Source organism: Tachypleus tridentatus, chromosome 5 (assembly GCF_004210375.1).
Source record: "Tachypleus tridentatus isolate NWPU-2018 chromosome 5, ASM421037v1, whole genome shotgun sequence".
In the NCBI taxonomy this organism is placed as follows: Eukaryota; Metazoa; Arthropoda; class Merostomata; order Xiphosura; family Limulidae; genus Tachypleus; species Tachypleus tridentatus.
The window spans coordinates 50,520,058-50,543,409 of record NC_134829.1 but is presented as its reverse complement, the minus strand read 5'-3'; the positions used below and the strand labels follow the sequence as shown (position 1 = coordinate 50,543,409).

Here is a 23,352-nt window from a genome sequence, read left to right as displayed (position 1 = left end):
CGGGGATTCAAATTAATGATCCTCAGATTACAAGAGTTGAGTGCCTTAACCACCAAGCCATGCTGGGCCTTAAACAGATGTACTAACTTTAACTGTGAGAACTATTTTGTGGTTTAAAATATCAGAATTAAAGAACAAACATTACATTTCATGTTTATAATTGCAGCTACCCACCTTCAATCCCATAATGAAATTTTAGTATTTGACCTTTCCACTATTTTTGATGAGTCAAACAGCAAAATATAGCACATTCAGCCATGACCTTAATCAGACTTAAATTTGTATCAAAGGCAACTAATGCTATAAATCACAAGGGTTCTCATTATCAACACTTGTGAAATTATCACTTTAACCCCTCCCTTGTTTTACCCAAGATAACTCAAGCACCCTGTGTGTTTTAAACAATCTTTGCTATATTTTTAACTATTTCGCTGAATTTATTCACATACTATCATGTACTATAATCTTTGCTCACTAGAAAAGCATTGGAATTTTTTTTCTCTTCTCTATCAAATTTATTCTGAGTTACAAATCCAAAACTGTTTATATTTTTTATTTGCATTCTATTATTAATTGCTAAAGTGGATGTTGAATATGAAATTGAAAACAGCTTTTCTGGAAGTGAAACTACTATCTAAGAACACTTAGTAACAATTATGTAGCTGCATATTACAGTCATGGATACAGAGCAAAGTAGACACCACCAGGTGAATTCCCCCCCATTCTTCTTCACCACCTAGCTTCCAGTTTTAATGAATGTCAGCATTTACTCTAACTGACAGGTTTTCATTTCAGCTTTGTTTATCATGAGATATTGGTAGATACAATGGCAGAAATAGAAATACAATAACAGCTCATAAAAGAACTTTTATTTCAATAATATGCAAGTATAGACTGTCAAAAAGAGAAACATTATTCAAGTCACTGTGATTCATAATGCTTATTCAATTCTAACAAATAAACCCAGTGCTTTTGTTGATATTAAAAACTTATCTGTTGTTGGTGGAACATGGGCAAAGAGGTAGCATGTTACATAGACTTACAGAACTTAACACATTTGCTGCCACCAGTGGTATTAATACTTCCTACCTTAGTACCAACCACAATTTTATTTTTTTACTTAACCAAAGTGTCTAATATTTATATGGGAAGCTATACTATGTTTAATTAGCTCACTGAAGCCAAATGTAATGTCATACACTAATGTCTCATGTAGTCCATTGTTCAAAGTTGGTTGTGGGCATATGGAAGCAAACATATTAAAAACCTTGTATCTGCTCTTAAATCCTATAAAACTTGTAGTTACAAAAACAAATTTTTTATTTAATTTTACTGTGAATGAAGAGAAAACAACAATTTCTGTAACTACAAAGCTGGTTCTTAGATGTACACACACATCTTGAAGAACCCACTCACTATGGCCATACCACATGGATATTCTCAGTAAGAACATAAAGGTTCTGTTGATATATGTGCAAGTTCATAAAAAAAAAAGTAACATACTCACACAGTAATGCACAAATAATTAGAGAAATACATGAAAAATCCAACCTATTTTAACAGGTCAAATTGAACATTAGAGATAAAGGGCTAAGATATCCTCAGTTGTTAGGTAGAAGATGAGAAACATATTTGAAATAGAGGGTTAGAAATAAAACCTACAGTTATAACCATGTGTTCCAAATCATTTGAAAATATCAATACTTTTTTAATGTTGTCAGATTACCATACAATCACAAAGCCTGTAAACTTGGATCTTACTTTAATTTTCATATTCCACATACATTTCCCAACATGGTCAAACCAGTGAACAATAAAATTGATCAAAACTGTATTTACATTACTATATCTACAAAAAAAAGTACACTAATGGTGATTGTTTTATGTTGATACAAGAAATTTATATAAAATACTAGTACTACAAATAATACAATTGTGTTGATTCTTATTTCAACAATGGCCCAACCTAATCTTCAAAATACATTAATATTCATATAATATATTACTTTAAAGTTCACCTCTCTTTATTAGTATTTAATTGGTTTCCTTCTGCACTGCTCTCATTTTTAATATCCTCATCTAGTCCTTCATTATTGTTATCATCAATATCTACAGGGTATAACCTTGGATACTTCATCATGCACTCTTGCATGTCTTGAAACTTATCAATACAGTCACTTCCTTTAGGTTCAGCTGTGCTATAATGAAAACAGGAAAAAGCTTCTCGAAACTCAGGTCCACATGGTCCTGTTGCCATCCCCCCTAAACAAGGACAGCTCCAATTTATTTCTCCGTTAGGTAAAATGAGTCCTGAAAAAAAACACAAGAAAATCTGAAAGTGTTCTAATCTTATTCTGGCTGGCACAGCAATAATACTGTTATGTTCAACATGTTGTTTGTTCTTTCTAGTTACTTGAATGACAGACTAAAGTCACCTTTTCATACTTTTAAGCAACTATAATTTTTATAGTACAGAATTGTATCATCATACAGTAAAATGTCTGAAACAATAATGACATGTTTATTACTCCTAATGTAAAAGTAAACCAATGATATGAGAAACAAAAACCAGTTAATCAATTATCAACACATAAGACTTGACCTTTACTGGATCCTGTTTAGCATATTAAAACTGTAAATGAAGCTCCTACATTATGTTTTTGTTGTATTCCACACATAATTCCATTCTTTACAGGATTTAATGTTATATAACATTACATTCTTTACACAATTCCATTTCCCAAGGGTTAAAAGTTATCATGGTGTGTGGTAGTACTTATTATTAAGGATTGCTAAGGACAAAAAAATGGTGGCTGAAAAAACTGCTTTCCCCAAGATAAAAACCTTTTTCAACAAAAACATTTTAACTTGACTTACTGTGGCAAAAGGTTGAAAACTGTCCCACTACAATTTTTTAAAACTTTATAAAACAATGATTATGCTGGCTGACTGATCACTTCAGAGAACCTGGAGTAAAAATAACTGAGCTATTTCATTGAATATTCTCTTATTATACTTGGTTCAATGGTCTTCCACTTTTGCCCTTCTGATAAAAATCTATACACAAAAAGTTACAATATAAATAGTAACCATATTATGCATGTACTTAAAAATTGCTTTAACTCAATGGATGCTGTTTAATATCAATGGATTGACGTGTGACAGTTTCTAAAAATAAAGTGTATAGCTTATACAAGTAAGACATAATAAATGAAAAACAATATTATAAAATTATTATTTTTTTAAAACGAAGTAGAGATCTTGCTGGAGAAAGTTCTGAAACAAGAATTAAAACCACAAAGTTAACATTTAATCTCTACTTTGGCAGCTGTGTACACTTACCTGTAACCCAAAGTAAGGTTGACAATTTTATAAACTTATAATTGTTGTTTTAATTCTTACTTTAGTATCTTGCTTTTGTGACAAGATCCCTACTTCATTTTAACATTCACAAGTTTTAATATTCTTCTAACTTTTATGCAGTCCCATTATTTACAGGATTCAGTGTTATATCCTTCACATGGTTCCATTCTACACAGGATTCAGTGTTATATCCTTTACATGGTTCCATTCTTCATAGGATTCAATGTTATATCTCTACACGGTTCCATTTTGTCTTTTCAGTTAGTACAAGCATACATACATACATAACATTTATGGACAATGAGGTAACTGCATGTCCATTTAGGCTGTCACATCCACTAAAATAATATATATATAAAACAGATCGTCCCTCATGATTTACATATTTATTAAGCCTTCTCTTAAATTTACTGCTTTCTCCACATCCAAAGCCAATCTATTCAAAAGGTCAACCATCTTATTAGAAGAAAAAAAAAAAAGTCTTAGCTGATGATACAAATACAAACAGTACAAAACAAAATGATGCACCAGCACTATCAGTTCCCTTAACAAATTAATCACATCCCTTCTGTGAAAACAGTTTGAGGGATCATAATCTGTCCTTGGATGGAAAGCTTTTCCATTGCAGATATCACTCTAATAGCTCTTTTCTGAACCTTTTCCATCTCTTCAACGTCCTTCTAAATGTAATAAGCCAAAATTAAACACATTACTCCATATGTCGCCTAATCAGTAACCAATACAATGAAATTACTAACCACTTTAGACTTGTACTCAATACTTCTGTAGATACAACCTAAAATCCTATTTACCCTACAATTTACAATAGTATACCTCTTAAATAGCTAAGAGATTGATCAACCAGAACACCAAGATCCTTTTTCTTGACATTATTAAGCTTATTCTGATTAAAATTATCCTTATAATTCAAATTATGATATTCCTCAAGCATTTATCATAATCAAAAGCCATCTGTCATTTATTCACCAAACTCATAAAATAATTTAAATCCTTTTGTAAATCAGCAGCAGCATCCTTACAGCCAACAATACCATAGATCTTGATATCATCAGGAAAATGAACTCTTGAACTATTAGGTAAACCAGTTAGACTGAACTACATTCATAACAACCTTCTGCCTTTTCCCATTCAGTCAACTTACCACCTATAGAGAGAATGTCTTAACAACCCTTTTTATGTAAAATTTATCAAATGCTTTCCGTAAAATTGAGATGCACCAAATCCATGCCCATATTATAATGTATGTAAAGCTGTAACCTCTTCTGTGAATGCCTAAAGGTTAGTAAAGTGAAATTTTCCCACAGTGAAACCATGCTGATAACACAGTCCTATGAATTTAAACATTATAAAAGTTGTTGTGGTTGTAATACTATTGTTGTGTGTTGCATCACAAAAATAATACAAGATCTACTCCAAGTAAAAGAATATATTGTTTTACTTCTTTTATGTTTCAACAGGCTACATTCACACAGATGAGTTGTAGGCTTAAGATCACAATTAACATTTAACACAAACTCAAGAACTAAATATACTTATATAGGCCTAACATTAGATACATTTCAATATAAACTACAAAACATAACTTAATAAATGATGAATAAATGAACACAACTCACTGAATAACAAAACAGAATAGGTAATAATTTTGTGATAGTGAACTATTTGATTATACAGCGAATTTTAAATCTCTATTTAAATGTCTACTTCTTTAATTGATACTTAACAAAAACTTGTATTTATAACTGACATGCCCATTGAGACCTTAATTTCATGTTCCTGCTAGCTAAAATCTGAATTAAAATATTTATACAAACCATTCAATAATATCATTAGTAATGGTTAATTAATGCTGCAAAACTAAATATATTAATTTCATTAACACTCCTACGAAAAGACGTTTCTAGTCCTGATTTCTCCAAGCCCGTTCCCCTGGCTGTGGTTTCGCTAGATAGTAGATAGGGACAGTGGGAATCTCGTTAATCCATTCATTAATGGATTTAAATGGCAATTTCATTTAAATACAAAATTATTAGCCTAATATTAATAACCTTTCAAGTTGCTCTGGGGCCTATTAGGCCCCACTTTTCGTAGGAGTGTTAATACTAAGATTCCTATTACATTACATGAAGGATTACAACATGAAAAAAAAAACAATCTAGAATTTTGGAAATTTAAAGGACAAGCATATACATAATACATACATCTTCCAACTTGATCGTCTTAACTTACCCTGCACTTCATCATCCATGCTGAGTGGTAAAGACACCTTGCTTGGTGTCTCATGATCTTCCTTTGAAACAAATATCACTTTGTCTTTTCCTGGAAAATAAATCAGGAAAATACAAGTTTCTAGTTTACTTTTTTAAATATGGTTTAATTCACACAAAATCAGTCTATAAAAGTCATCATCTTTGTAATGTTGGTAATGTTCAAACTGGTTCAATAGTGAGTTGCATAATGTTTAGAGCAAAGTCTTATATTGTTAGGAAAAACCAGATAATGTAATAGTTTAAATTAGGGATTCAAATTGTTTGCTAACATTCAATTATAAAGAATGGGTGTCACACAGTGGTTGTAGAGCTGAAATACCATGTGAAAGTTTAGTGTTCAAACCCAAATGGACTTTCCAAATTTGTTGTGCATTTTAATAAGATACATTTGGAGTGTGAAGATTACTTTTTATAATTGTTTTAAAAATTAAAACCCCAGGTGAATTTGGATCTTATGTTAAATGTTTTTGTGATATTTATTATCATGTATGTACAGTAAGCTCTTTGAATATCAATAAAAATATAAATACCATTATAGATTAAATCAAGGATCATATTACGTATAAACATCAGTGTCTGCCTGTGTCAAAAATAATTTAAATACATTTTCAACATAACAGATGACATTACAACTTAAGTACAAGGTTTTAAAGAATGTAAGGAAAAAAAGAATTTTTTGTGAAAAATTAGACCTTCATGTATTTGCTCTTCACCCTCAAATTTGTTGCTTTTGCCATAACAATTAATAAATTGTTGAGTTGGACATTTGACCATGTTTTGCATGGTCCTATCTTATTACAAGGCCTTATCAAGAAATAGATCTGAATATAACATACAAATATACACAAGTCAAAATTCTAATCAAGGGTTACTTATAGGTGATGAAAATTGTACATAGATACAAGATGTGGAAGTCATCAACATAGTCTGTCCATAATGGCATTAATCTTTATAATGAAGAGCGTTACACTCAAGACAGCTCCGACTCTAAGTTCCTGTGGAAAAGAACAGGAAAGTGTCAAACCCACACAGATCTAGAATCACCGATCATTTACAAAACTTTTGATAAAAAATGGGCAAATGGCCATGCAACCCATATGAGTGGAGGTCTCACTACATGCCATACCTCCACATAGTATATCATAAGTTTCTTCAAGGTTAAAAAAACAAAAAAAAAAAGCAAGATGTCATTTGAGAAAAGCTTCCCTGATTGACATTACAAGTGAAATCAGGTGGTCCACATTGGAGGGCTGTCATTAACACCCACACTGGGTGGGTGAGAGGAGGTTGTTTGATTTAAGGAACCAAACAAGAGCATTAAGCATCCTCTCTAAGATCTTACAAAGATAGCTCATCAAAGCAACTGGAAGATAATTTGAAGGAATCTTGGGATCCTTCATGGATTTGCAAAAATGGACGACAATACCCCAGTGTCAAGCATCAGGAAAAGCATTCTTCTGCTAGATCTGGTTAAAAATAAATAGAAGAGTAGCAAGAGAGAGAGATGGCTCAGCATCTCATGGTGAATATCATCATGTCTGACTGATGTACTGCCAGACTGATGAAGAGCAATCTTGAGTTCCATCAGTGTAAAGGGGTTATTACAGTCATAAAGACAATCAGCCCAAAACGAAAGAGTTGATTGCTCTGACCAAGTCCTTATGGCTAAGAAGGTGGGAGATGAAACAGAAGTATAAGATGCACAAGAAAAGCTTTTGCCAAGAGCACTCGTAATGCTCTGAACATCAGCAACTTCCTGGCCATCAGAGAACAAGATTGAAAGAGGGGGGGCAGCAAAAGTATACCACCCACTTACTTTCTGAATTTTGTCCCATATGACTTTGGAACTGGTGGTAGAAGTTTGTACTTAATCCAAGATTCCTTCTGGCTTTGACATTTGACCTACTGAGCATGTGCACAGGCTTGATTAAAAGTGTGAGATGCCTATGAAAGATATCCTAGGCCTGTTTATGAGCCTTCATTGCCATGTGGCAGGTAGGATTCCACCATGGACGAGGATACCGTGGAAAAGATAAAGGTTTTAGGAATACCCTAAGCAGCTGCCTGGACAATACAGTCAGTTACTGCTGCTATGCAGTTGTCTATTGATGGCTTACAGATGACAGCAGGATCAAGTTCCAAGAGAGTAGTGAAAGAAGGCCAGTTGGCCTAGTCCAACTTCCATCGAGGAATGCTGGTTGGGTGGCATTTACCATAGCCAGTCTCTCTTAAAATATGAAAATGACCACTGCCACACAGATGACTGTCAACCTTCTAAGAAAAGTAAGAGAAAGGTGAAGGAGAGCAGATAAAGATATTTACAGCAGTAAACAATGGACTAAGTGCATGGAAATAACTATAAGAACTAGTATTTAATAGAGATAGATTATGATCCAAGAGCATACGCTCTACAGAGCAACCATTCCCCATCAATATCAGCACCAACCCAGAGGGGATTATGTCCATTAAAATCCCCCCAGGATCATAAAAGGAAACAATAACTGCTTAATGAGGGCATCAAGATTTGACTTATCACAGGTCTCTCCAGGAGGCAGGTAGAAAGGACAAATAGTGATGGTACGACCTAAGAACATACAGATGGCTACAGCCTCAAAGGGTGTATAGAGTGGAAAAGACAGGACAGGCACATACTGATCGACCAGCAGTGCCACCCCTCCAAGCACTTGTCCATCACACAACCTGCTATTTCTGTACAAAGAAAACTGCCAAAAGGTGGCTGCATCAGCAGGTTTCAGAAACATTTCCTGTACGTTGAGACACTCAGGATGATAAGAATAAATAAAACTGTTAATGTTAACTATAATCAAACAAAACATTGACAGTTCCACTGTACCAAAGTGGCCATTTTTTTATTAATGTGGAGAAGAATAGGGCTGGAAGCCATTCTGTTTTCACCAAATTGTTTTACTTTATTGGATGAAGATCTATCGATCTCCATGGATCCTGTCCTAGGTTGTGTAGGCAGGTCTCTATCTGTGGACAAAGATTCCAATGTCTGAGAGTGTGAACAAATAACTGTTTTGCATCTCAGGGCTAAAGAAGAAGATGGTCCTGAGGAAATGCCCAAAGCCAAAGGAAGTGGATCTGGGCAGCCATAGGAAGGAGTGGCAGGGACAGAGATGGGAGCAGAAGTAGACTTGTCAATTCTTTTAACCATGGAGAACAAAAGAATTTAGATGTTTTGCAAATGACTCTGCTGGAGGCCCAGAGGGATCTCTCTGCACTCCCATTGTGGCAGTGGAACAGAGTGTATCTGCATATGTCTGAGATGGAGCGGGAGACAATAACTTCCAAGCCTCTGGGTAGAAGATATTGTCCACAGTTTTCAAGCATTGAACCTCTTTCTCCTCCACTAACTTAGGTCAAGAACTAGAGTAAGAAGACTGTGAACCATTGCAGTTAACACAGTGTGGTTCTAGTTCACATTAATAGGCACTGCAGTCTTAGCCAACACAACAAGAACCACAACACGAGTCTTTGAGTGACTGAACCACTGGCACTGGAAAAATCTTAAAGGGTTGAGAATGTATGGCCATACTTTACAGTTCAGATAACCTGTCTTGACTGTGGCAGGTAGATGTGGTGATGTAAACATTAAAATCAGAACACTGGTATGAATCATAACTTTGTCTTTGTGAGTGGAGATTCAGTGCACCACAGAAGTGCCTCAGCTGGAAAATCTAGCAAAGATCTTCAGCTTGGGAATGTTCAAGTCCTTCTCATCAATAACTCCTCTTCAGAAATTCAGGGTAACATGGATAGTAACCTTGATGGGTATATTGGCATGAACCTTTCTTACTAGAAAGGCTTGAATTCACTATTCTACTAAAATTATCCACATTTGCAAATACAGTCACTGAATTTTTTTTTTCCACTGAATAGCTGTCTTTAATACTAATTCCCTTTCAATCTTGTAGTTACAAGAACATTCCCAAATATGTATTAGTAAATTAAGTTGAATCATTATGCTAGAACTAGATGTGTTAAAACAAGTAGTATTATATATTTACATAGGATGCAATTTGTGAAATTTCCAGTTGGGGTGATGAAATATACTTTGTTGGACAAGCTCGATTTCGCAAGCTTTATTTCAGTTAACTGTAATATAAAATATGACTATGAGGTTTGGGTATACTATGGGTGGGGATGGAATAAATTATTCCGTTATTTTTGATGGGTTATACACTAGTTATACTAATATTTGATGGGCTTGAATCATCATAGGCTCTGATTTTGTACAAACGATTTCCATTTCTAGTCGTAAACTAGAACCTTAGTAAAAGTGAGTTTAAAACTTAAAGCCTATTCCGTATTACAAACTAAGAGAAAGTATAAAATACTGAAAGTAGACTCACCAAAATCTCTGCAGTATGACATTTGTTAAGTTTCCAATTATTCTTTATTTAATCTAACGTGAGAAATTCTGTAAATAATTTCCGAATTTTAAACAAGTACTAGTACTATCAGTAACATGTGATCCACAAACACGATTGGTTTGAATATGTTGCTTTACCCAGACTACCGGCCGCATGTTAAAATGTTTATGAAACGCAAAAACTCAACCTCTAATGTTATTTTTTAACTATCTGTTCTGAATATAGTAATGTAAGTCTATACATAAATTTATGTAGGTCTTTCTTATGTATAAATATTTCAGATAATTATTTCATCAGTATTTCTGTATATGCAAACAGCTTAATAAAATAGCGGTTTATAAACCATTACTGCCACATTTTATTTGCATTACATTCAGTCTATGGATCAAGAGATGATGCTGAATACAAGATTGTCGCTTTCCATTAGATACCAGAGAGTTTACGATATTGAGGTCATGGGAGGGTCATGATATATTTTCGACCTCTTCATTCCTCCTGAATTATGGATTTAAAAAAAAAATTGTCAAATGCTACTGATATTACTCTAACATAATGCTAATAGCATTTAGAGTAATTTGGTCACAAACACAGGCAGACAGTTCATACCATCACATTTCGCTTCTTTTGGTTGTATATAGTCACCAGCAGTACCAAAATCAAATTGCACTTATTCACAATAGATAATCATCAGCGTGTGTTTATATATAAAATACTCTCTCTCCCACATTTTTTTAATACAACGATGATGTCTAGTTCTTGGAGAAACAATTTTAATGTCGAGTGCAGATGGTCTGATTTATAACGTAGAAGTTTAATGGTGAGAAGCACTTAGATCTATCAACATCATGTATAATATAACGATCTACTTACGTTAATAAGCCTTTTTATTTTATAAATTCTTATTAAAGTAGCGGAGACAGCAATATATCAATTTGTTTTTTAGTGGAAATTTGTCTGCAGAATTATGTAAAATTATTGAGTTTGTGGATTTTGGAACTTTGAAAACTGTAGTGAATATTGAATTCTGTATTATTTGCAAATTCTTAAAGGTGAGTTTTCAACAAATTTAATAATTGCCTTAGAAACTGTACTTTGGTTAGGTATAATTCCTGTGTGGTTGCTATATTTTTAACACTTTAGTTTTTGAGCAAAAAACGAAACAAAAATGTGGGTCCTCGAATTCAAGTTCCTCTCGGTCGTTCGGCTGTTTCCATGACGTTTTACAACTATGACGTAATAGCTGCCATTTTGTTCTTTTCAGTGCTGGTAGTTTATTCGGTTCTTTTTCGGATTTTTGGTAGGATCTTTGTGAGGCTATTTTATGTCTTGATATTGCTACTTTATGTTTGTTTTATGATAACATGGTTTACTGCATTGCTTACGGTTGTAAAAACGCTTCGGCATCAGGCAAAAGCTTCTTTTCGTTTCCGTGCAAGGAGAAGGAACCGGCAAGGTGGCGACAGTGGGTGCGGATGGTCAATAGGAAGAACTGGACTCCTTCACACCATGCAAAGCTTTGTCAAGATCACTTTGAATGCTCATGTTTTGTGTCGGATCCCATTGTTTTGGATGACTTGAGATGACTAAGTAGGATCATAGTTTTGGATAAACAGTATCTTTAATTGTAGGTTAAACTCAAATATACTATTTTAGGTTTAACTGCATCTTGAAAAATACACACTCGTGACTTCGATCCTCATCACCGAAGGGACCATTCAAGTCAACAAATTCATAGTATGAAGCTTCCAAGACATCGATATTCAGGCAATTTCTATCAAAGCCTCGAGTCTGGGTAATGCACTCTTCATCTTTTAATCGGTTTGACACCTTGTCGTATGAGCAACAACAATTGCATTCTCTCCTGGTTGGCATCTGCTCGCATAAACCACACCTACACCGTGCACAAACATACGGAATATGTCATGTAAATTATACATTTATGGTAAATATTAACTATTAAGACTGCTACATCTAGTTTGATTTTTAGTTTGTTACGACTCATAAATACCCGGTACAATGATTTGGAAGAGCCGAATATTAGTTACCATAGTCCGCAAAGTATAAATAAATAAAACCCAGTCTATGATACCAATAATTTATAAACACCAGACAGGTTTCGAGATGCTTAAAATTGCACGTGAATAATACAGACCATATTTGTTGTCATGACTTAGGCTTACCATTCTTCCACTGGACTGACTCGCAACCGGCCTGGGCGCTATCAGTATCACTCACAGTTCCGCTGCTCTAGCTTGTGAAACTGTCCTCATTACTAGAACTTGTCAGATCTGTGTCAAAAGTAACTGTTCTAGGTTCGTTCAGAATAGGTTTGAATTGATACGGCGCTACTCGACATTGTTTAGAACACAAAGTCAAAACAGACTCCGCCTCTGTTTCTCTGTATGCACTAGTCATGCTTATTTACATTCAACGCGCTGGCGTTGGCGGTTTGTTTGGCAACTATTACGTCATAGTACTTTTCCTAGCGGCAAACATTCGGATTGCCGCTCGGAAAGGGCTCTTTCTGCACCAAGTTCTATGTTTCATTTATTAGCACATATTTTTTATAAAGAAATGTGAACCTGCAAAATTAATCAGTATGAGTAGTTCTTTCGACTGCAAAGTTTTCTTTTTTCTGTAAAATTCACCTTTAAGATTTACTTCTAGTACCTTTAATACATATTCTGTAATTGGTCTCATATATTGTTTATACATTTTTATGTTTTCTGCGGTTGCTGCTGTGTTTTAGCCTATTAACGTTTTGAGATAGTTTGCTTGTTGCTACACTTTTTTTCGTAATTTTGGCTACATATTTTCTACACTGTAATTTTGAATCATACGTTAGGCCTAAAATTTTGCTGAAGAACTGGTAACAAGAGGAGATCCGCTCAGGTATAATTTAGAAGGGTTTCTATGTAAATGAATAATTTTGCTAATAATATTAGTTTTGTTTTCGTTTTCAATATATTAATTTTAGTTCGATATTTCTGACAATACTCTTCTAATCTTCTATTTTATTTAAAACTGGTTGTAAATTGTTTGATGCTATTGAGCTCTTCCAGGTGGCTACATCAGCAGTAAAATGTGAAGTTGAACTACAGTTAATTTCGTTTAACGGCATGGTGCTTACATACATGATGTATAGGGTAGGACTAACTACCTCTTTCTGAGGAACATCCTCGAATGAAGTAAAGTACTCTGAGTAGGCGCGCTCAATATTTGCTCCAATTTTCTGTCGTGTTTGTTTGTTTGTTAAGAGTATAACACAAAGCTAAACAATGGGCAATCTGTGCTCTATCCACTACGGTTATCGAAACTCGGTTTCTAGCGATGAGTCCGCAGATATTCCGCTGTGCCACTGGGGGACTTTCTTTTAATTTGAATCTTATTTTAATTGTTTAATTTAATTTCTTATTTTATTTCTTATGAAGCTACTTTGTTTTCAATAGTTGTATTTTGTGTATTCATACGTTGTCTTTTGAGAAGCCTTCTTTTAATCATATCTATTACACGTTCATGTAGTTTCCATCACGTGTAAGAATTGTGTGATTGTTGTTTCAGTATTCTTTTTTTAACGGAATTTATAAGACACTCAGAGATTGTTTCACAGTATGCATCAACATCTGATGGTTCTTATACAATTTCAACTATTAAATTTGGTAGTCATTTATCTAATTCATTTGCATATTTAGACCAATTAGCTTTTCGATAATCGCCCCCCAGTGGCACAGCGGCATGTCTGCGGACTCACACTGTTAAAAACAGGGTTTTGATACCAGTGATTACTAGAGTTGGTTGTGTAGCTTTGGCTTAATTCTGAAAAAAAATCAAACCTTTCCGATAATCAAATTTAGGTTTTATAGGTTGATTATGATGAAGTGCGAGATTGAAGACACATTGTAGGTGATCACTCTCCATAAAAATTTGACAGTGGCGGCGCCAAGGGAGGCTTGAGCCTCCCCCACAAATGAGCCAAGTCCCCCTCAGCCCCACAATATTGTTACCTACATATTTTCATAAAATACGGAAAACACAATTGTCGTTGTTGCTAAACAATTAACATCAAAGAGACAGACAGATCTGTAGAACTCAACGTCTTCATTAAGACGGAAGTATGTGCCATGCGTTCCATAGCAACGTACTGAATGTACTGAAACTCATGTGTAACTCATTGCCGCTGCCTGTGTAATACCATTTTGTCTTGAGCTTTGACAAAGATTAGACAACCACGTTGATTTCAAGTTACGACAGATCATCAGGGATTTTACTTGATAAACCAAAGGTTTCACAGGTATTTACCCATTAATTTCATTTATCTTTTATTGAAAAGTAAAACATAGCATACATGTATAAGTGTATTGTGTACAGGTCAAAACTATGAAGCATTTCTAATTTGTAATAATGAATTATTCATCAGAGTATGAGTTTCCAATGAAAACTGCATTCAAAACACAGTTCAAAATAGCACACCTTTCTGAAATGTACCTTGGTATTTACATTATTATAATTTACCATCTGTACTTCATATTGATGGCATTTTAGGAAGCCCCTCCACAGTTTACCTCAGTCCTCCCTCCGCGTGAAGCTGCACGAGGGTTATCAGCGTTAGCTTTCTCTAATTTAACAGTGTAAGACTATAGGGAAGGCAGATATCCATCATCACCCACTGTCAACTCTTGGGCTACTCTTTTACTGACGAATAGTGATATTTACCGTCACATTATAACGCCCACACGGCTGAAAGGGCGAGCATGTTTGGTGTGATGGGGATTCGAACCCGCGACTCAAAGGTTAGGAGTCTTGCACCTTAACCACCTGGCCATGCCAGGGCTCACACACCAAAAGCTATTTTAAAAGTTTAAGAGCGTTATTTGATGCTATTTTATTGCAGTCAAAATGTTATGTTTGCTATTAAGATCACCTATTATTATTAATTGTTTTTTATGTTCTATTAATTTATACAGAAATTGGTATCCATTTATGGTAATGCTTTCGTTAATATTTTAAATATCTATTTGACTAATAGAATGTGCATACTTATACAGTAATGCTATGCCTTAATTAAGGTAATTTTTGATTGTTCAACATGCTCCGAAAATTTAAGTTAATTATGTGTATAATATATAGTTTGAATAATTACTACAATATATCAGGGTCAGTTTATACAACTCCTAGATCATAGACCTCTTGGAAGCAAGACCACATTGGGTGTAAATGTGTTGAATTGTGAATGTTTACGTTAAGAATGAGCCAATAAGTTTTTGCACTGTATATGGTATTATTGGTGTTATATGGATTTTTGCTCTATTCATAATAAGAGTCTTCTATATTTTGGTACTGTGTGTAATGAAATGTTTAAAAATAGTTTAATAGCCTCTATTATTGCGCTATTATGTGATGAGGTTTTTGTATTTCGTTTAGAGCAGTTGCATTGTTGGTACTTTGAGTTTAATTTTTTTATTACTTGTTTGTTGTTTTGTTTCTTGAATGTTGGAGTTAACCGTTTGAACTTGTTCTGTATTATGTGTGAGTTTTGTCTATAATGGCTGTTGTTGTGTGGTTATTTTTTGCATGACTGGTGTAGGAAGAAGTGTTTCTTCAGTTTGTTGTTGTGGCTGTATTATTAGTACGGTTTGATGCGTAGTTTTATTATTTATGTTGAAAATTATTGTTTTAATTTCTTTATATTTTTGGGACCTTTAAAGCTTGCCGTGTGATGTTGGTTACAATTACAGCACAAAGACGAAGAGTTTTTCTATGTACAGTTATTTGTGATTTGGTTTCCTCCATATCCAGCACAACATAGTGATGAACTGCACAGTGCCACTACATGACCGTAGAGTTGACAATTAAAGCACTGTTTGATAACTATGACCGATGTTTTAGTTTCTTCAACTTCATACTTCTAATACCAGAGTCTGATACCATTAGCTGTCAGTTCATTGATGTTATTTGTGTATGTATTCTCTGTGAAAACTTTGATAGTGTTAGTAGGTTGTTATGTCATACTTGAAATTATTTTTTTGATTTTTATGTATGAGATCTGTATTTGTGTGAATCCATCTTTAATGAATTCAGTGTTTACGGAATAGTATATCCCTCTCATTATGAAGCACTGTGTATTGGGTTTTATACCTGTTATGTGATTTTTAATGTTCCCAGGGCTAAAGGTATCTTTTGGCCATTCAGATACTAAAATGTCAAGTCACTGACTTCGGCCCATATGATGAGGGCTTCTCCCTTAGCTAAACTTTTGGTTTGTGTTTTCTTACTTCTTCAGGTTTTTGTTTTGTTTTTACAAATCAGGTGTTCCTTGTGTTATAATGGCATCTTACGGTGGTTTCTGTTTAGTTTATGAAGTGCGTTTGCTGTTTTTCTTCAGTAGTGAATCCTTCTTCATTCTGTTGTTTAGAGCATATGTCCAATGTCAAGAAACTTATTTGTTGTTGTTGTTGCTGTTGTTAAATGTCATGTAAAGCTACTCTAGGGCTATTTGGTGATAGACTTGAATGAAAGCGACAAGTCAAAAACACTCACGGTCAACCCATGGGCTGCTCTTCTCCCGCAAACACTGGAATTGAACACTGCATAACAATGTCTCGATGGCTAAAAATGAGAGCGTGTTCGATAACAGAATTCAAACTTCTGACCCACAGATTACGAGTCGAGCATCTTACTATCAGATCATGTCAGAACTAAAACTATAACAGACGCACATATAACCTCTGTAATACGTACAATTTCACTACAAAATCTGCTGTAGCTTGTAGTGGGCCAAACCAAAACAGTACGTTGGAGTGTCAACCAATTCTCTAACACATTATATTTAAATCTGTGGTATATACGTAGTTCGATGACTTGAAACTATGATTCACATTGTCAACTTTGAAGTCATATATTAAAATGACACATAATATGTTTGTTTTTTGAATTTCGCACAAAGCTACTCGAGGGCTATCTGTGCTAGCCGTCCCTAATTTAGCTGAAAGGGCGAGCATGTTTGGCGCGACGGGGATGCGAACCCACAACCCTCAGATTACAAGTCGCACGCCTTAACACGCTTGGCCATGCCGGACCACACACATAATATGATTACATGATGATGTAAGAAAAACACGAAGGTTTTTTGGTTTGTTTTGAATTTCACGCAAAGCTACACGAGGGCAATCTGCACTAACCGTCCTTAATTTTGCAGTGTAAGACTAGAGGGAAGGCAGCTAGTCATCACTACTAACCGCCAACTCTTGGACTACTCTTTTACCAACGAATAGTGGGATTGACCGTAACATTATAACGCTCCTATGGCTGAAAGGGCGAGCATGTTTGGTGCGTCCGGGATTCGAACCCGCGACCCTCAGATTACGAGTCGCACGCTTTAACCCACCTGGCCATGCCGGGCCAGCAGTGTAAGACTAGAAGGTTTGTTTTATTTTTTTAATCTCGCGCAAAGATACACGAGAGATATCTGCGCTAACTGTCCCTAATTTTGCAGTGTAAGACTAGAGATATGGCAGCTAGTCACTACCACGCGCCGCCAATTCTTGGACTGCTCTTTTATCAACGATTAGTGTGATTGACAGTTACATTATGACGCCCCCACGGCTGAAAGAACGAGCATGTTTGGTGTGACAGGGATTCGAACCCACGATCTTCGATTAGCAACTAGCGAATTAAGACTTTTTGAAGACCAAAAATAAGCGATTGTGTAAAGTAGTGAGAAATAAGTAATCTTCTTCGTTCGATGTTGTCTGAATGTGAGTGTATAATTTTAAAACATTTACAAAATTCTGAGATAAAAGTTTTATATATTACTTGCGCAGATGATGATTCACGTAATATTTGTTAAGATATAGCAAATCTACTACAACAACCATTTACTTGAAACGTACATTGCAAAAATATTTTCCCTTTTTTTCTATTCATATTCGAAAGCTTTTTAAGTGTATTATATTTTGACACTCCTTATTTGTGCCCTGAAACGCTTCTCATAAATAAATATTTTCTCCGATTGAGTTGGATATGTGTGTATGTGTAGTTGTAGTATGAAACGCCATCTATCAATGCAAGATACTTAATTCGAAGAATCGTGTAGACGTGTCGAGTGGTGTTGAATTTCTTTCAATTCATGGGAAATGAAAAGAGAAGTACGTCAGGAAAAGATCGATTTTCAGAATTTTTAGGTAATGTGCTACTTTGAAAGAAATCATTTTGACTAGTTTTCGTTTCTCTATTATTAGTGTGTGAAACTGAAACGTTGCAAGTGCTACAAAAGTAAGACTTAGTTTTGCTTTCATTGTCAGTATCACAGTTTGGCTCGTTAACGCCTAACGATATCAACTATTAGTATTAAAATTATGAATATGATGATAAAGCGTGAGTTTAATGACAATGATGCCATTTTAAACTTAAGTTTGTTCATGTGGTGTTTGAAGTGATGTCATCTCAGCTGTTTTCAGTTTTTGGATATCCAAAACTTCTCTTTAACTCGTTACGCATGCTATGATGTGTACGCCGTTGTTGTGTTAGTGCAACTTAAAAGCCGGCGAAGATTATTGCAATTAATTACTGTTATTATACTTGTCATAATACATTGATGTTACTATTAAATCTATTAATATGACATCTTCAAACACCACATTCTTACTCTTTTAAGGATTTTTGAAGAATTAGTATATTTGTACTGAATGAAAAGCTAATTCCAAAAACTACTTATGCTACAAAGCAGTTAAGTATAACTTGAGCACTTGATACAAGCACTTGCTCGTTTATACAGCGCAATGTTAAGAATTGAAACAACAATAAAAGAAACATTGTACACATTTCTTTACTGGGAGAGGGATAAATTCAATTCCCCCTGCAGTTGAATATCAACTGTAATGTAGTCTTTAGAAAGTGTAGTCTCACTGATGAAAAGGCAGAGCCAGAGAAATCCCTATTTTGCCAAATTTCACACAGTATTAGTAACTGTGACTGAGTGATTAAAAATAACTTTTTCTCAGTCTTAGCTAACAAACAACTAATACAGTAGCATTAATTCTTATTACCAGTAAGAGTATTATAGATCAGTGGTTTTTAGTTTTTGTTTATTATGTACTTCTAGTCAAGCCCATTGACCAATGGCATGCATTTGATACATACTGTATGTTGAAATGATAATAACCAACTTGGCTTATAATAATGAAAAGGTAAATCATAAATAAATAAAGGGTGAACCATATTCTTCTTTTACAGACATGATATTTTATTACAGTAGCCATAAACTAAAGATAAGGATATTAGAAAGAACTGTTATACTTTGTAATTGGAATGAGTATAACTAAATCCTTTAATGAGGATCTCTCAAGTTTGGTGCTAGCAATCGAAGTAATTCCAACTCTGATGGTGTGTAACAACGTTTAATAGTTAATTGGTTTCATTTGAAGAAAATCTTCCTTTTCCAATTCTTTGAAGGGGTTTTAGCTACTTGTGTAGATGGAGGTAAAGATTTGGCATATTTTGATTTTCAGAAAGCATTCAGCGAGATGCTATCTAAAAGGCTGCTTAAGAAAAAATATAGGGTGTCAGATAAGTTGGCTCATTGGATATAAAAATGACTGGGTAGAAGGTGGCAGTGGTTGTTATAAATCAAATTCAGTCAAATTGGATTAATGTTGAGTAAACTTTCCATTAGTAAATTTTCAGATTTTGTCATTTACATTTCTGTTTTTAAAATAGGCAGTTGCCATCCATTCCAGTTTACTTATTATGAATACTCTGTTTTAAAAAAAATTAATCAAAGACTGGATTACAGTCATCAGTGGAGTTTCTTGGGGCTCATTGTAAGGACCTTTGTTATTTTTCATTTATGTGAGGGATTTAAATTAAGGAATGGTTAATAGATTGCTCTAATTTGCTCTATAAAATGATTTAGATTGTTTGGTGAGATGGATGAATAAATGGAAATTATCTTTTAATTATAATAGATGCACTGTATTTGAATTATCATAAATTTAATGGGAATAATTTCACTATTATTCTGAAAAACAAAAAATAGTGTTTTGAATGATCAATCTTTTAAGCCATACAAGTGATGTGTTGTCGATGATAGCTGGTCAAGTTGAATTTTAGATTGTACCCACAGAAATACTGAATGCAAGTCTAAAGAAATTATAATGTAATTCTATAGATTCTTTGTTGGGCCCACATATGATGTATTGGGCTCAATCTTGGATGCCTTGCTTTTGGAAGGACATTGTAGAGGGTTTGGAAGAAGGCCTCAAGGATGGTATTTTTGATGAAAAGGTTTTTGTGAAAGTACATTTAGAAGAGTTAGAAGGGATCTATCAAGTGTTTGAGATTCTTAAAGGAATTGTTAGTCCCGTGAATCATTTTTTGATACTTATTGATGAGAAAGGTAGGACTGTAGATGTTGGAAGGTAGGAGTCATCCTCAACCAAGATGGATTATTTTTCTAACAAAGAAGTTTATCTTTGCAGTAGGTTATCTTTAGATGTGATAGAAGAAGTTAAATAAAGGGGATTTCTGTGAGAAGGCTTGATAGATTATTTTGAATGATCAGAACTGGTACAGTTAAGATAGACCAACAAATTGTTTTTGTCTAAATGTTAATGTGTTAGTGAATCATCATGTGACAGACCAATGGTTTAGAAACACTGCTTTAGTGTGGCTCTGCTCAGTGGCAGAGTGGTATGTCTGCAGACTTGCACTACTAAAAACTGGGTTTTGATACCTGTGTTGGGCACAGCATAGATAACTCATTGTGCAACTTTGTGCTTAATTACAAACAAATACACTGCTTTAGTCAAACTTTGGTCTTTGTTTGTTAAAAAGTCTTGCATTTTATGAATGCAAAAAAAAATAAAAAAAAATCAAGATATGATAAGACAGTGGAATGACTAATCTAAACAAATTTGTACCAATAAAACTTGGGCAATACTTGCCAGGTAAGCTAAATAAGACATCTCTTTGTTCTGAAATTTGGCATTCATATTGAATGTCCATTGAATACTACTTTGATCACTTTCCCAAATTAAGAGTAAGAATGTCCATTAAGGATTTTATATTAGGTTGAGGAATAATTCGTGAGCGTTTTTAAATAAATTCATTCAAGCATTACATGCAAGACTATACAATACTTCAATGCATGAACACATTACACCCAAAACATTTATTATGATATTTTATTTCATGTAATACTTAGGTATATAGTATGCATTGTTTTAAACGAAATTGCAAGAAATTAAATGCGAAAAGCAGATGGTGTCAAAAATGCTCGATTTTGTCCACTTGACAGTCCATTTAATGAGCTGAAAATGAAAGCAAAAATTAAAGACATATGAAAATCAAACACACCATCTATTAGAGCAAAAAATTATCTACCAAATGACATGAAATATTTTGCGAAAGCATTTCATTTATGAATATATTTTTTTAACTTGAAAAAACACTCACGAATTATTCCTCAACCCAATACGAAAAACAAATTTTAATATTAACTAAAAACAAACCTGTAACTAATTATATTCATAATCACCGGTACCAGGGTTACTCTCTTGAGATTTTCTGTAATATCTAATGAAAATAACAAGCCAGAGATTAAATATCTGAAGATAGCTGAACAACAAGTATAGTAAAGATTTCTACAGTAATTCATTAGTGTATTAAAGCAGAAAAAAACTGGCTATTTTTAGAGTATATACCAGGAACCATTAAAATCTTTATGGTTTAAAGGGATGTTATTTATACACACACACACACACACACACACACGTGCGGATATATTGATCTAAATAACATATAATAATTTCTCTTCCTGGTTAGATTAAAGCTTGTGGTAATAGCATCCAAAAAGCATTCTGGATATCCCATTTATAAAACAAAATGCCAAACTTAAACAAATTGATTATCATGGAAAAATCAAAACAAGGATATAAATGTGAGTGTTTAAACCCACAATGTCTCATCTTTTACTGTCTTTTGTTGTCTGCAGCCAGATGTGGGAAGGCAATTACCCTTAAAGGTTATTTAAGTTTTAAAATTAGAAACAGAAGTATCCCAGATTTCTACAGTACAGAACTTCCAGCCACTACCTTTGTAAAACTTAACTCTAAGATTGTTTTGTAAGATTTTGAATTTAGGCATGATTTATGAGGTAGGTACATTACGTAATGCTGTATATCAAACTTAATTTTTATGAAAATGTAATAGCTTATTGAACTCAACTTATGCCAATACACTGAAACATTCATGGATCGTTCAACCACATGTGCATATGTCAAAAAAGAAATAAAGATTTTTACACTAAATGTAACTCATGAATTTGTATGACAAAGTTTGAAGATCCAGTTAGAGGTCTGCTACTCCTGACCATTGGGCAGCAAATGTCAAGCATTAAAGAAGAAAAAGACTTTGTCGTTGATGTAACAGAAGAGTCTATTTCAGATATGTCCTTGGCAGAAGACTTAAAGAGTGGTAGGTAAATAATTCTTCTTTTTATTCAAAAAAAATTATTGAACTTTAATTAAGCCTTGAGGTTTGAAAATCATTGCTGTAATACATATAGTAACTGGTAAATCACAGTGACTTAGGCTGGAACATTAGGAATTTTAAACAAATTTGATTCTCATTCAGTGTAAAATTAAGCTTACAAGTACTGACATAAAACCACACAGGTTATAAGATCAGGATTTGAGTCATCACTTGTGTTTTTAATACCCATACTAGTCATATTGAGAATACATTTTTACTTCAAGTGGGTGTCTTGTCATCACCTATGAAGTGAGTAATGTGTACAAAATCAAGCATTTATTGTAAACAGCCATCAAAACAACAGCTGACTGGCAAACTTCCTGTCTTTAGATCAGTCTTCAACAAAACCTGGGTGTCATGTCATCATGGCGACTAAGAGTCATCATAGCACCTAGTGTTCTGTCCCATTTTATTTGTGCCTAGGGCTGTGCTAAATAGAACTTGAATCCAGAACAGTTCTTGACTCTTGGATGTCTGGAACTATTTATCCATTCTTTGAGCCCTAAAATGAACTTTGTTTCTAGGATTTTAATGGTGGATTTGGCACTTTTCCTTTTTTCTTACCTATTCTTTGAGCCCTAAAATAAACTTTGTTTCTAGGATTTTAATGGTGGATTTGGCACTTTTCCTTTTTCTTATCTATTCTTTGAGCCCTAAAATGAACTTTGTTTCTAGGATTTTAATGGTGGATTTGGCACTTTTCCTTTTTTTCTTACCTATTCTTTGAGCCCTAAAATAAACTTTGTTTCTAGGATTTTAATGGTGGATTTGGC

The 23,352-nt window shown here is 34.1% G+C and overlaps 2 protein-coding genes across 6 annotated transcripts in view; one reads left to right on the top strand and one right to left on the bottom strand.

The window, feature by feature from the left end:
• Positions 1-847: 847 nt before the first annotated feature.
• LOC143251148 (mitochondrial intermembrane space import and assembly protein 40-B-like) lies at positions 848-10,190 on the bottom strand. Its single transcript, XM_076502531.1, has 3 exons — positions 10,031-10,190; positions 5,614-5,703; positions 848-2,310 (listed from the first exon to the last, which is right to left on the bottom strand). Exons 1-3 carry the CDS (start codon positions 10,050-10,052, stop codon positions 2,015-2,017), a joined length of 408 nt encoding a protein of 135 aa, XP_076358646.1. The 5' UTR covers positions 10,053-10,190; the 3' UTR covers positions 848-2,014.
• A 7,897-nt stretch (positions 10,191-18,087) lies between these two features.
• Ugalt (UDP-galactose transporter) overlaps positions 18,088-23,352 on the top strand; it is a 39,855-nt gene continuing 34,590 nt past the window's right edge. For 2 of the 5 annotated variants that reach the window (XM_076502529.1, XM_076502526.1), the window contains exons 1-2: positions 18,096-18,231; positions 22,384-22,522. In XM_076502529.1, the coding sequence (XP_076358644.1) occupies positions 22,432-22,522 (91 nt within the window). In that variant the 5' untranslated portion in view covers positions 18,096-18,231; positions 22,384-22,431. Of the gene's footprint in view, positions 18,323-22,383; positions 22,527-23,352 lie in introns of all 5 variants that reach the window. The other 3 variants (XM_076502530.1, XM_076502527.1, XM_076502528.1) reach the window with 3 other exon arrangements.